Genomic DNA, 13,366 nt, shown 5'->3' on the forward strand with positions numbered 1-13,366 from the left:
TATATACAAGGTACTATATATTAATATTATGAACACTGCCTCAAGAACTCGTAAGTGTGGAGGGGGGGAAATAGACACAGCATAAAACCAGGAATAAAACTTGTTTGAAAGATTAGGACTGGGACTAAAGTGAGGCATGCAAGCAACTAATGTGCAAAAATTAAGAAATGTGACTCTGAAAGGGTGTGCCTCCTTGGACTGTACCCTAGGACCTAGTGTGTCTAATCCTAGTCTTTGGCCTGTGAAAGCAAGATGATTAAATGGTCCCTATGACAAAATAGTAGGAACTAGTCACAGCACCAACATTCTCCAACTGTAAGAACTATGGTTTAACTCAATATCATCTTCAAAAGAAGGCTGGGAGAGTTCAGAAAGATGGCTTTTAATATGTCAACCTGATTTGCTTTAAAGTCATATGCAAGTTTCTAAAAGTGTTGTGTCATGAACAGGCAAAAGAATGCAACTCAAAGGTTTCTGCAATAGATCAAGATGTGCTTAAACCCAGTACAGAAATTTTAGCAATGGGTAAAGGCACCTGACATTGTATTAACTGCGTATGAACTCTACGTATTAAGCTTCACTGATATCTAATTAAGGGTTCCCATAAAGGCTAGATTTAGGGTATGAAACATAAACATAATCAACTGTGAAGAACCCAACTCCTCACTATAGGGATGATGTAAAAATTGAGATCTTGAGGGAATTTCTGTTGATCATTTCTCAAAAGAATCTATTCCTTTGAATTATGCTGAGAGAAAAAGGAAGAAAGTGAAGGGTTTGACTTGATGCTTAGGCATCACTGTACTTACTGTCCACTTAATTTGGCATTTGAGAATACTGAGAAGCCTAATTTCTTCACTACCTGCTTAATAATTTTTTTCAAATGGCAATTATAGTGTAAATATGTTAATTTGTTTCATGTAAGCTTGGTGGACAGCACTGACATTGTAGTATACATGCCCCAGTTGACAAGAGTAGAAGCTGCTTTTTGATAGGCTGTCAAAATGTGTTCAAAAAAAATCTCCCATCAGGAAGGGGCAGGCAAGGCCACACACCTCATTTTAGTCTGCCTTATACACTGAAGACAAGATGGCAGAAGCAAAAGCACTGGGAGTGAGATGAGACCACCACCTCATTCTACACGTGGCATCATACGGCCAGTTTTTCCTGTCTCTCTTTATACCAGAGATCAGGGGAGTCAAACATTTACTTCCGATGCGGTGGTTTAGTTTCTAGGTCATGTCTGACTCTTGTGACCCCATGGACTGTAACCCACCAAGTTCCTCTGTCCATGGGATTCTCCAGGTAAGAATACTGGAGTGGGTTGCCATTTCCTCCTTCAAGGGACCTTTCTGAGCCAGAGACTGAACCCAGGTCTCCTGCATTGTACACAGATTCTTTACCAACTGAGCCACCAGGGAAGCCCCAATAGCCTGAGCAATCCTAGTCCCGATAAAGCCATCTCCATAAGGAAACGTAAAAAATAAGGTAACTGTCAAACCACTTTCAGGGCAAAGTGGTAAAATTGATTCTTGTGTAATATTTTCTAAAGGCTAAGAAACCAAATAATGAGACTGAAGATACTGTACAATTCATAAACATACTCTCCCATGAGAAAAGGTGGTTTAAAAATTTACAATTTATAACTGTCTTATTACAGTATAATTCCAACCAGGATATAAACACACACGTGCAAACACGCACTTACACATTAGACTAAAAGGTTAATAGCAACTACCTCTGGATTGTGGGATTACGGGTGATTCATATTTTGCCTGTATATTTTTTTCATTTTATTTTTTAAAATGAGGATGGGGCATTGCAGGTGACATTTCAGGGGGTGTGCTATCTCTCGTTGCCACCTGACGACCCACAAGGACACACGGCCCTCATCTTGATGGGCCTTTGCAGCAATCGCAGAACCTGCAGGCCCCAGCCGGGAGGTGGGCCTGAGGGGAGCACAGTAAGGCAGCATGCAGCTCTGACCCCAGATGCTACAGCAGGTGCAAGGGGACAGGACCGCTAGCTGGGGATCATATGTGGAGCCATATGCAGAGCCCGCCTGGTGGAAGAGGGAGACGTGGGAATTTCCAGTTGTTCGGGGTTTTGTTTTGCTTTTGTTAATTATAAACATTTTTTTTCTTTATTATTATTTTTTTATTATTATTATTATTTTTTACTTTACAATATTGTATTGGTTTTGCCATACATCAACATGCATCCGCCACAGGTGTACATGTGTTCCCCATCCTGAATCGCCCTCCCACCATCCTCCCCATACCATCCCTCTGGGTCATCCCAGTGCACCAGCCCCAAGCTTCCTGTATCCTGCATCAAACCTGGACTGGCGATTTGTTTCTTATATGATATTATACATGTTTTAATGCCATTCTCCCAAATCATCCCCCCCTCCCTCTTATATTGGCCAAAACTGTAGTCAGCTGAGTCATTCAAAATGCCTTAGGTGAAGGTATAGAGGCAGCGACCCTCAAGCATCGCTGGCAAGGACATCACTGGAATGTAAATCCTATCATTATTTTCAATATGGTAGGACTAGAAATGATTTACATACCCATGAAGGGAAGAGAGTCAAATTGTGGTGCATCCAGTATGACGTAGCAGCTTAAGAGAATAAGAGGACTAAGTGTCCTGATACGGAAAGATCTTTAGGATTTGTAAAGGAAAAACCGTGTGTAAAGTATGCTAGTCATTTGTGCATAGGGACAAAGAAAGCCTATAAACTTGTATTTCCAAAGATAGAGGAGAAATGTTGGCAGTGGCTCTAAGGATGGCTGAGGGCTGAGGGATGGAGGAAGACTATTCACTGTATACACTTTTGTCCCTTTTGAAGCTTATATAATGAACATATGCTACCTATTCAAAATAAATAGCATTAAAGAAGAAAAGAAATGCCTTTGAATTCAAGAATAAAAATAAAATGAGGATGTTATTACTTAAGTAGTCATAAAATAGAAGTTATTTCTTTAAAAAGGAAATATGTACAACTAACTTGTGCCTGGGACATTTTTAAGAAGAGACATACAAAAGCAAAAATTAATATGGTAATTCATGATTGAATGAAGAAAACACGTTAGCACTATACTGAATGTGATATAAACTCCAATAGCAAAGATTAGTAAAAGGAAGGAAACAAACCGAATGATATACCAATTATTTTTCGTTATGTACAGTTGTCTATCTTTACTTTTACCTTTAAAAGGATCTGCTACAGAGTCCTGTGTATTTTAAATCATTTAACTTGTTAGTCAAATTAGATCATCTATATGGAAATATTTTATAATAAAGAATGTTCATAAAATCTGTGTTTATAATCTACATCTAAAGTTTAAGAAGCCTTCTACTTAGGATTACAGTTTGTTAAGTCAGTAAGTGAGAACATGGAATATGAATATATATATGTATATCTTTCTTTTCTTGGTGAGACAATGATAAGGAATAAAGGCCAATCAGTACACAAAATCTATTTTAATCATAGCATTCATAAAGTATACACCATGAAACCCAGTCACCACGAAGAATACATCTTCTATGGAGGAAATTATTTCAGAATTGTGCCAGAAACTCTTTCCCCACTGTGGTGGGGTCACAGTTGTGCCTCCCTCTCTCTTCTGCAGCAGGAGTGAGGACTCCTTCATTCCTGATCCTAGCAGTAGCTCCTACAGCCTGTGAGCCTGGAAGGCATGTAGGGCAGGAAGGACTAGTAGGGGTTTTTAAATCCTGGTGGCGATGATGAGGACATCTTACAGTGTCATCCCTTCAGAGACCCCCCTACCCCTTATTCCCAGGTCACTCCCTCTTTTATACCAGCAGACTCTGGGGTTGGCTCTTTCATTAGCACCAACTGAGCTTTACAACCAGGTTGTCTATCTCCCTTTTTTGCAGTGTTTCAGCTTCTCTCTACCTTCCTAATAACAGAAAGCAAGACCCTCCTGCCCCGCCAAAAAAAGAGAAAAGAAAAAAAGAAAGCAAACCTAGTGCCCTTCTAACATTTTTATTCATTTGTTTTACTTGTTTAATGAAGGCAAAGTAGAACAGGAATAGGTCCATTCCCATTCCTCTACCTACTCTATTTCCACCCAAACCTAATAGGAAAAGACATATGTAGAGTTGGCTCTTTGGGTGTAAAATAATAAAGTTTCACTCTCCTTTCAAAATAAAGCCAAGCTCAGATCAACCTCAGCATTCCATGAGTTGAATACTGAAAGCAATATAAAAAAGAGAAGCAGGCAGGAGAGGAGAGAAATAGTGACTTAACATCTGGGGAAAGGGGCAGCTGATGTCACCAGAAAGAGATGTAGCTAAAGATGCTGTCACGAAGCACATGGCCATCCCTGGAGCACTGCAGTGGGGGTGCCACACAGGTCTCTGTGTTTGCTCCCTGCTGGATTTCCATTTTCCAGATCACATGTGATAAACTGCACTTGGGGAGGAAGGGAGAGTGGGAGAGTAACTACAGAATCTGAGGGACTGGGACACTGAGTTCCTGTAGTCACTTAGACTGCACACTGGGGTGCTTATTCTCTGGGGGCCCTTTGTATGTAGGGCCATGCTGAAGTTGTGAGGGAAATGCCATATGCCTTTACACTATGGTTCCTACTGAGGACCCCCACTCCTAGTTCACAGAGAACAACCATTGACCATAGTTCATTCCATCCCATGAAGACCAATAATCTGAATATTCTGCAGAAAGAAAAGAGAGTCTTCAGAACCCACATCCACATCCACACACACACACAACACCTAAAATTGATCCTAAATAGAAAATGAAACAAAAGTAAAAGGTGAAATGTATGTAAGCATACTTTGCCCCCTGCTTTGCTTTCTTTGGCTTCTCTCACGTGAAGAAAAGGCCAAGGATCAGACCGGAGGCACTCAGTGGAATTGGATGATGGGCTGGCCTGGCCATGACAAAGGAGCCGGAGACCAATTAAATGAACAGGTGGTCTTCAACCCTACAAATGCACCCTTATGTCACCCACACACTAAGGAAACACACACTTTCCAGTAATATTGTTTCCACCAATGGGACCACAGGCATAACTGCCAATGTTTGTCACTCTTAGCTCCTTTTCTGAACCCCTCCTCCAACTATGCCTGTTTTCTAAACTCTTACAGCCCTCGAGGAACCCCTTGCCCCACCACTCTCAATCTCTAAAAATGTCCTCTCCTTTTCCTACTCTTCATTCAAAGCTTGCCTAACACACAGGCAGTGTAAGGTTACTATTTTTATTATGATGACGGCAATTCATAGCAAGGAATGAATGAGATTTAATGGAGGGTTCCTTTCTATTTTAAGACATGTAAAAAGGAAGAGGAGGGGTTAGTATGTGTGTTTGAACAGGGCCTTCTAGGCTCAAACCCACTCCAATAGGAACAAGAGTTCCTATCCAAGGTTCTTCTAATTTTACCTCCAAGAGAATGGAGTACCCTTACTTCCTCAGTCACTCCATACACACACACACACACACACACACACACACACACACAAAACCCTTATGGACATGTACCAAATACAAGTGCAAGGTACAACATCATGCCCTTGATTTCATTAAGGATGCTTTTTATCAAGCAAATGCCAGTAGTACTTACAAAGCAGAGCGAATATCTTACGTTAAATTGCCTTTGAAACTATCAGCTAAGTTTATTTTGTTTGACAGTGCCGTTTTTAAGACACTTAACACCTGATTTGCAAATCTCTGTCAGCTGTTTACAAATAAAGTTCCTTATTCATAAATGTGAATGAAATCACCACCCTAATGGAAAACAAACAAGAGACAAAGCATCTTATCTCCATTTAGGCTCAATCTCACCTTTTAGCACATCAGGTCCTAGAACTATATTTCACTCCAAGCTCTACAGAAACAGGGCTACTGAGTTCTGCAGGCAATAAGAATTTGGAGAGCTACATTTGTGCCAACTGGCAAACACAGTTTTCAATCAGCCACCTGAACTACTTGGGGAAGCTGGACTCAACACTCTTTTCAGAAGCAATAGTACCAAGTCAACAGGGAGATGACAGCATTCTGAATCAAGTGCTTAGACTATGGCCTTGAGTTTTTCTAGAAAGCAGCTATAAAAGGAGGACTGAGTGCAACTTTGATATTTACATCAAGTCACGACTACTTGGGGCAGGTTTGCAAAAGCAATTGTGTAGTTTTATACTTACTGCACATTTACCACATATGTCCTTTATTACACAGTGGAAAACCATTAAATGCACAGTAGTTTTGCCAAGTGGCATTATGCATTTAACAGCTTTATTCGTTTAACAGCTCCAACTCTCATTATATTTTGCCATGTGGTACATGGGATTTTATGCATTTAACAGTTTAAGAAGGCTCTATGGTATTTTCTTTTCATGTATTTCATACTATGATTGGACATGATATCTTAGCCAACTACATTGCAATGATTTCATTGATGAGAGAAAGAATAATCTGGAAAAATCATGACATCAAAATTGAATAGGGAAAACAAATATTTCAACCCTCTTCAAAATTGCTGAATATTCTACTGCTGTCTTTTTATTAAAATCTGAAAAAAAAATAATTTAGGTTACTGCAAAACTACAGGTAAAAAAAGTCTATTCCCCAAACCATATAATTAGTAAACATACAGCATTTAGCTATCATTTTAAAAATTTAATTTTCATTAAAAACCATGTTGCTTAAAACATATTCAGTAACTTCTTTTCTCTACAGCACAAAGCAGATCTGTTCAGGAGAGGATGGACCATTTTACCATTTACATATGTAGGGATGAAAGCATTTGTCATGCAAGCCCACAGAGGAAATCAAGCTCTGAATCAAAGGACTCTCAAAATTAAGCTTTAACTAACTTTTGTTTCCTTCACCTCGCATCTGAGTAATTGTTCAACCCAGAAATAAATAAGTAGGCACCTCAACATAACCCATTCTAGGATAGGGCAGTAGTTGTCACTTTAAACAAATTGAAACAGATAGTACAGCCCTTCAACTGTTGCTGCTTTCAGAAATAAAAAACCTAAGCATCTGTCTACTTTCTCCCTGGAGCATTCCATTCCCCACAATCGCAGCACTCTGCAAAATTGTACTGGATAAGCTTCTCTGTTTTTCTGTTAAAAGATCTCAGCACTTACTCTGCAGTCCCCGATGTGTGTTTTCTCCTGGAAAAACAACTGTATTCTCTACATAAAAGAAACACCTGACATTGCAAGGTGTCTCTGGGGCTGGGTTGAAAAGCAGTTATTATAACAAAGTCATCCATTCCCCTGGTGGGAATAAGAGAGGTGACGAGACCTGGCTAAAACTTGATCTCAGGAAGATGCTGTTCTGAACACACCAAGTTTTGCTCAAATACCCAAAAGAAAGGAAAAAAGCATACACAGCAGTATTCAGAATTGGGAGAGATATCCCTCAAGGCTGATTCTTTTTGAAAAAAATTTTAAAAACTTGAAAAAAAATCTGGGTTTTGACTTAGTCTTTATTGTGAACCCTGATGGGAATAAAAGCAAACTGTAGCGCAAAAGGCAAGAACGTGACAGGTTCCCTAGGGATTATTATTGTTATTATTATTATAGGAACAGATGTATTTTTATTGGTGGGAGGAGGAGAACAGTCTAATTCCAGCCTCACTTTTGCTCTTTAAAAATCCACTCACCTGACTTTTATTTGCAGCCACTTTGGCAAACAGGGCTTGAGACACCTTGGCCCTTTTCATCTCCTGTTGGATCTCGTCATAAATGGCAGCTGTGATGTTGACGTTGGCGCCGTCCACCTTAATGGGGAGGTCTGTTGTCGGTGTCGAGGTTTTGGCCTACCAAGAGACCATGAAAATAATAATTTAAAAAGTGCTGCATTCAGCCCAGCCATCTGTGCAGAAATTATCAAAGGATTTCAGTCAGCTGATGCCAAACCACATTAGCTACAGAGGGACACTTCCTGTCCATTATTCTAATCAGGTTAATTGTGATTGGAAATAATTGCAGTGCATTCCTATAGGACATGCAGAGTCCTGTCAACCCTGTTGTTCCCCTCACAGTAGCCGAGACGGTTCGCAGGTAGGATGGCTACTCTGGGTACCAAACTCAAGCCATCACCTAACTGCAACACAAGCATGCAGAACACACACATGGTTACTTTTTTCCTTCTGAAAACAGAAGACCTTAGAGGAAGAGTCAATCTTCCAGGAAAAAAAAAAAAAAATGAGTAAATGGGTAGAGGTCTCTAAATAATAAATTATTACTCAATTTAATGCGCTCCCCTGAGTCTCTCTCATTCTTTATTAAAGCTTTACGTATGTCATTTGAGTATGTATGGCTTCCCCCCATTATCATCATTATGCTACCCAGACAGTCACCTAATTTCACCTAGGAAATCAGTGGAAATGAAACAAAATTTCATTTCATAAAACTAGGCTTCAGAATGCCTTTGAAGTGCTGTTTTCATTTTCTTAAACTCATATTCTGGTTTTATGTATTCTGCCATGCTCGTTTTAATTGAATCATTTCCCATCAGCTTCAGAGACAAATGAAGGACAATATAAAAGGTGTCTGTACTTCTTGGAGTTAGGATAACCCTAAAATGTTTGAACCTACTTGATCCAGAAAACTATGGTGTGTAAGGAGCGGGGGCTAGGCAGCCTTCTCAGAACCCAGGGCCACCAGACAAAGGAAACAGTCTGTCCCCACCCTCAGATTCCTGAGCACCGACAGCTGATTTGGTCTAAAGTGAGCTTTTTTCTTTTTGTCCCCACCCACCCTAGACCCCTAAACCACTAATTTCCCTCTCTGGATGTCCTGAGCTGTTTCCCCACTGGACTGATAGTATGCAGGGTTTAGAGACCTGGCATACAGTGTGGACACCGTGGGATCATTCTCAATGATGTCTTGAAGCCAGGGTCACATCCTAACTTTAAAAGAAAGCTTTGGTTCCTACAAGCACTCAGTGACTTCTGCCATTCTCCTGTGACCTTCCCATCTCATATTGTTTTCTAATTACTGTAAAGTAATAATAAGAATAACTGATACACATACTTTTTATGTGCCAGGCATTCCAGAGAGTGTTTTACTTTTGTCACCACATTTTATTCTTTATAAGAACACAGTGAGTTAAACATTATTATTTTCACTTTAGAGATGAAGACAACTGAAAATAAAAGAAGATAATTTGCTGGAAGGATATGCAGCAGCAAGTGAAATAACCATGATCTGAACTCAAGTCCCTCAGGCTCCAAAGCACAAGTTCATGGACCACTGTGCAACTCTGCCTCCAAAACCTCCAGTTTACACTGGTGCTGTTTTTATACTTTTCTTCTTGCCCTGGAGTTTCAGGTCTTCCCATAACACTCTAATCCTCTCCCATCTTTTTCAAGAAGACTCATTTTTCTTCTTAAAACTTCTAGTTAATCCAGAGTGTTTTCCCTACTGAGTGCATGTTTTTGCATACCATTTCTGCCTTTCTCAATGCAGGTTTTTTATTAGCCTCACTGACTTAACATCATGTTAACTAACTGATCAAATCTTTTCTGGAACACTGAGAGCTAAAGTCAAAGCAGAGAAATATATGCTTAGGGACCCAGACCTTAGAATCAGAATAATCAGAACTGAAATCCTAACTCTACCAACCATTTATATTACCTTACATGAGGTATTTAACCTACCTAAACTTGAGTTTCCTTATCTGTAAAATGGGAACAACAATGCAAAATGGTGAGGATCTAAATCCATGCAAAATATTCACAATACATGATATAATAAGTGCTCAATAAATGATCATTCTTATCCTTCTCTGTTGCTTTGTTATCATTAAATGCACTGAAGAATACTGGCCTGTTGAAGGATTATTAGAAGAGACTGTAGGGGTTGAATTTGAAATTTCTTCAATTTGTTTTAAACCAGTAATAAAGTGCTATTGGGTCTGGAAAATAATCTCCATGGACCTATGCAAGACCTTGTGTGTGTGTGCCCTGGAATGCTGGCTCCAACTCAAAGACGGAACCAGTGGCACCTCTCTGCATTTGTGTGCACAATGAAAGCCTTACAGTAATCTGTATCTACACCACGGAGACAGTTCTATAAAGAATTTTGATTAAGTAGGTAATCATGAAATGTTTTAAATGTCTTTAATAATTCTCTCAGTGCTTAACCAGCAGAAAAAGAAGGATGTTCCAGACAATGTAAAACTGTCAGTGCCATGACCATGTTCTCAAATATATTTTGAGAAAAAATATTTAACATTTATTTTCAAAAATCTCCAAGCTGTGAAATTAAATGATCAATTTCCCTGTTAAACTTGTCTCTAAAGGACACCTTTATCTAGGGATTTTCTTCTGCTCAAAAAAACAAAATATTGGCCTTAACTGTGTAGCCTTGTAAGTTGGTCTGGCTCTGAAAGCTACCAGGTCTTTGAAAAGATGCCTAAGATATAATCTTGTTAGAAAAATATTATGAAGGAGTGGAAAACAAAACACACAGACATGTGTGATTTTCTAACAAGAAGGAGTGACTTTCTGAGAAGAGTTGCCCAGTTAAATGGCCATGAAGCATGGCTGGATTCTTCTGTAATAGCTTAATGGGCTTCAAAAGTGGCAAAAATGTTGGTGAATTTAATAGAAGTAAATATTAGTGCAAATTAACAACTCGCCCAACTCAATAGCTCAACATGTATGCACCAAAATTTAAAAAAATAAAAGTAAAAAAACTTGGCTTCACTAGTCCAAAGTAAGCAGTCAAGCGTTTTAGTTTTGGTTTAACAGTAACTAAAATTCATAATTCACTAAGGTCTAAGTATCACAATTTGGCAGTTCATGATAGAAAATGATCTTCAATTAAAAATCTATTGCAGAGTGTAAAAATATAAAGAGAGTTAAGATGTGTGGAAAAAAAATAAATGTACTTGAAAAAGCTCAAATATTTCTATTAGAATAAAATTCTGCTTAATCAGTTCCTTAGACCTTGCCAGAAAACAAACTCCTAAATCCAAAACTATATGTATCTAAGCCAAAAAAAAATCACATTTTCAGCATACCCAATTTTCTGATTCGTACAAATGTACAACTGTTAAATATTTGGTTTGAAAACTATAACTCAAGAAGGAACTTGAAACCATGCCAGCAACAGTAAACGAGATGACTTTACTATAAATCCGCTGATTAGTAAAAGTTTACGGGAAACACTGCGTGTGTACATTCTTAGTCGCTAAGTCGTGTCTTACTGTGACCCTGGGATTGTAGCCCTCCAGGCTTCTCTGTCCATGGGCTTTCCCAGATAAGAATACTGGAGTGGGTTGCCATCCTCTTCAAAGGGATCTATCCAACCCAGGGACTGAACACAAGTCTCTTGTGTCTCCTGCACTGGCAGGCAGATTCTTTACCACTTATCCACCTGAGAAGTCTAAGGGAAGTAGCTGTGCTGTGCTTAGTCTCCCAGTCATGTCCTATTCTTTGTGACCCCATGGACTGTAGCCCATCAGGCTCCTCTGTCCATGGGGATTCTCCAGGCAAGAATATTGGAGTGGGTTGCCATGCCCTCCTCCAGGGGATTTCCCCAACCCAGGGATCAAACACAGGACTCCTGCATTGCAGGTGGATTCTTTACCATCTGAGCCACCAGGGAAGCCCTAGAAGGGAAGTAGGGAGTGGGCTAAGAAGGAGTGCCCTCAGATCTGAGTTGGAAATGACTCTTGGCTACTTGAGAACTTGACCCTTCAGTTAAAATTTTTAAAGCACACATTACTATTAATAGATGTATGCATTTGCAGAAGGACCTGAGAACAGAATGCTTTTAAAGCATGGAGAAAAGAAGGATGGAAAGCTGAGCCAGGATCCTGTGGGAATCACTGCAGGAAAGAAAACATGAAGGTCTACCTTCCCACCATTTTCTACAGAATCACTGAATGAGCTCCCAGTCATTCTGATCTAGCCACAGCACATGCATGCTTCCATCACACACAGCTTCCTCACGGATTTCGTTTCTTTCAGGTTACATCAAGCAGAACTTGGACTGCTCTACCTGTCCCCAGCCCCCAACTACCCTATCTCCATCCAAATAAATACACAATTGGAGGAAAAGCAGTATGCTTCCTATGCAAACTTAGCTTCAACACTAATCCCCTACTCCCTTCTTTGATAACCAAACAGCTGTATGCAGACATCTAGCCGTTATCCTTCCACCCACCCCCGCCATATATGGAAGAATGGAACTTTTTTAAAGGGAGAGAAATGGCATGGATGGTACAGTAAAGGATAACCACTAGTATAGGGTCAGAGTTTCACATTCTCTAACTCACATGTTCAGCGGATTAAGAAGTCCTAGAATTATATCTCTTAGTTTTCGAGGGAAAACAGAGTATCAGTGAAGGCAAGATGTTTCTAAGGCAAAGAGTGAAAAGTCAGTGGAGGGAATATCTCACCTGAGGGGTTCGGGAGGAGCTGGGACTGCTGGAGGCTGACGAGACCATGCTCACATTGGGGTTCATGCTCCGCTCTCTCTCATCCTGGTATATGCGGTCCCGCTCCACTTCAGGCAGGTTGAGGAAATTCTGCATGGCTCTCAGGTTTACTAAAAGAGACTGAGATGCTGTCCGAGGGTCTTCTTCCTTCCGCAGAATCTCAGACAACAACCCCTGATTAAATGGAAAAAAAAAAAGTAGGCCAGGTATGTGGTGCGGTTTCTGTCTGGCGCACCCCACCCCCACATCCTTCCCCTTTGTTTGGTATAACCAGCTGGCTGTGATGTCAAGAACCTCGGTCTAATTCCTGACAGTTCTCAAGCAAGAAGATTTGGAGGGATTGTGCTTGGCTCCTGGGGGCTCTGCGTTATTTTGGACCATTCTATTCTGACACTTTATCATTACTGTAATAATCAGCAGTGTACAGAGATGGCAGCTAGCAAGGTAGGCGCTTGGGAAGAATTATGAAACTGCAATTACCACCAGGTGCCTCCTACAAGTATTTCAGGAACTGTTAGAACTCTCTCTGCTTGAAACTGGGAACACTTGGCAGTCCTGCTCAGCTTTACAAATCTGCCAAGTTTGGTAAATTTAGTTCCGACATTTAAACAGCATGGGAGATTTACATCGACTTAAAAAAAAAAAAGTTTGGCTGAATTTCTGTGTGACCGGCCACTGTTTTCAATATAGATATTACTTGTGGGGGAGAAAAAAAAAAAGACACAAAGCAAGTGGCTCTAACTTGTGTTAACCCTCTATGAGCTTCCCAATCCACATACTTAATAGGTTTCCTTGCATGCGTACCAAAGGGCACCCAAACCTTTTTATGAGATGCCCTCAAGGGGACACTCCAATTCCATCACTGAAGCGACAGAAAGTGTGGCTGCAATCTGGTGAAGGGCCACAGCACACCCCAG

At 40.2% G+C, this 13,366-nt stretch overlaps 1 protein-coding gene across 4 annotated transcripts in view; it reads right to left on the reverse strand.

Moving 5' to 3' along the window:
• The window catches only part of SATB2 (SATB homeobox 2), a 205,993-nt gene that overhangs the window by 39,879 nt on the left and 152,748 nt on the right, over positions 1–13,366 (reverse strand). For all 4 annotated transcript variants that reach the window (XM_010860926.1, XM_010860927.1, XM_010860928.1 and 1 more), the window contains 2 exons: positions 12,411–12,623; positions 7,660–7,815 (listed from right to left, as the gene is read on the reverse strand). In XM_010860926.1, coding sequence (XP_010859228.1) covers positions 7,660–7,815; positions 12,411–12,623 — 369 coding nt within the window. The remainder of the gene's footprint in view (positions 1–7,659; positions 7,816–12,410; positions 12,624–13,366) is intronic.

The sequence above is a fragment of the Bison bison genome, unplaced genomic scaffold (assembly GCF_000754665.1).
Source record: "Bison bison bison isolate TAMUID 2011002044 unplaced genomic scaffold, Bison_UMD1.0 scf7180017864471, whole genome shotgun sequence".
NCBI classification, from domain to species: Eukaryota; Metazoa; Chordata; class Mammalia; order Artiodactyla; family Bovidae; genus Bison; species Bison bison.